Source organism: Corvus brachyrhynchos, unplaced genomic scaffold, assembly GCF_000691975.1.
Source record: "Corvus brachyrhynchos isolate BGI_N302 unplaced genomic scaffold, ASM69197v1 scaffold628, whole genome shotgun sequence".
In the NCBI taxonomy this organism is placed as follows: domain Eukaryota; kingdom Metazoa; phylum Chordata; class Aves; order Passeriformes; family Corvidae; genus Corvus; species Corvus brachyrhynchos.
Genome location: NW_008239312.1, coordinates 26,530 through 28,175, shown reverse-complemented (window position 1 = coordinate 28,175; position 1,646 = coordinate 26,530). Strand labels below are relative to the sequence as shown.

General features: G+C 55.0%; 1 protein-coding gene across 1 annotated transcript in view; it reads right to left on the bottom strand.

The window, feature by feature from the left end:
* Positions 1–1,646, bottom strand: part of PPP1R10 (protein phosphatase 1 regulatory subunit 10) — a gene marked incomplete at its 3' end in the record, with an annotated part of 14,344 nt that overhangs the window by 2,498 nt on the left and 10,200 nt on the right. The window contains 3 exon segments of the mRNA XM_017740729.1: positions 5–90; positions 440–584; positions 1,046–1,146. Coding sequence (XP_017596218.1) covers positions 5–90; positions 440–584; positions 1,046–1,146 — 332 coding nt within the window.

The window sequence follows — 1,646 nt, the reverse complement described above, 5'->3', positions numbered from 1 at the left end:
CCGATTTCTTCTTGCGGGGCCTGCGCGGGCCTGGGCCACCCTCTGAGGGGACATCGGTGGCCTTGGAGTCACCCCCCGCCTCCGACGAGCCTGAGGGGACACCAGGAAACAGGAGGGGTCAGCAAAGGGGGATCCCAAAACCGCGGGGTTTGACCCCAGAATGGCACCCAGGGAGGGCTGAAATAGTGCCCAAAAAGGGGCAAAGTGACACCAAAATGGCTGCCGGATCATTGCCACAAAGGGACTGGCAGCGTTCTCAAAATGGCACCCAAACCATCCCAGAAGAGGGACTCAAAGTGTTCCTAAAACGGCCCCCAAATCTCCTCAAACTGTCCTCAAACAGTTCCCAGTCCCTCCCAAACTGTCCCAAACACCCCCAAAATGCCTCCAAATTGTCCCCAAAGCCCCCAAAGTGTCCCCCGGCCCGCCCAGTCCGTACCTGTGTCCATGGGCTCGGGCACCTCGATGGCCGGCACGGGCGTCCCCGGCCGCTCCGTGTCCATGGGCTCTGCGGCCGCCGGCTCCGGGGACGAGGGTTTGGCCGTGCTGGGCTCCGGCGCCGGCTTCCCCTCGAAGGGGCTGGGCTGGGGAGGCACAGGGGGGGTCAGAACAGAGGGGATTCACCCCAAAATGGCCACCAAAATGTCCCCAAAAATGGAGTCACAGCGTTCTCAAAACTGCATCTGCAGCGTCCCCGGATCGGTCCTCCAGTTGTTCCCAAAATGGCTTCCAAAATATCCCTCGAAATGGCCCCCAAATGGTCCCCAAAACGGCACCTAAATAGTGCCTAAAAGGCAACATAACGTCCCCAAAAAAAGACTCCAAGTGCTCCCAAAATGGTCCCAAAAATGGTCCCAAAATGGTCCCCAAATGACCCCCAAAGTGTTCCAAAAAAATAAGGCTTCAAAATCTTCACAAAACAACCCCCAAAAGTGCCCCTAAAATAACCCCCAAAGCGTCCCCAAAAAGGAACCCAAAGTATCCCTAAAAAGGCTCCCAAAGCTTTCCCAAAATTGCCCCCAAAAGTCCCAAAAGGGTCCCTCACCTTGGCCGCCGTCGGGGACAGAACCTTCTTCTTCTTCTTGATCTTGATGCCGGGGACGGGCGCCGAGTTCAGGGCGTCCAGGAACCCGAGGCCTTCCATGGCTGGGGGAGCACAGGGGGGTCACCAAAAAACCCCAAATCCACTCCCAAAATGGGTCCCAAACCTGCCTCAAAACGGTGCCCAAATCTGCCCTAAGAAACATCCCAAATCTGCCCCAAAATGGCTCTGAAATTCACCAAAATGGCACCTAAGGCACCGCTCAAAACTGCACCCGGATGGGTCCCAAAATGGGACCAGAATCTGGCCCAAATCGGTCTCAAATTGTTCCCAAAACTGGGTCCAAATCAGTCCTAAAATGGGCCTCAAATCGGCCCCAAAAGACATCCAGGTATTACCCAAAACCACCCAAACTGTCCCCAAAAATGGCTCCCAAAAGGAACCCAAAACGGCACCAGAAATCCCCTCTGGAAAGGTCCCAAATATCACCTGAATTGTCCCCAAAATCAAGCCTGAAAGAACCCCAAAACTAAACCCAAAATGGCACCAAAATCACCCCAAATGGCACCAAAATCACCCCAAATGGCACCAAAATCAACCCCAA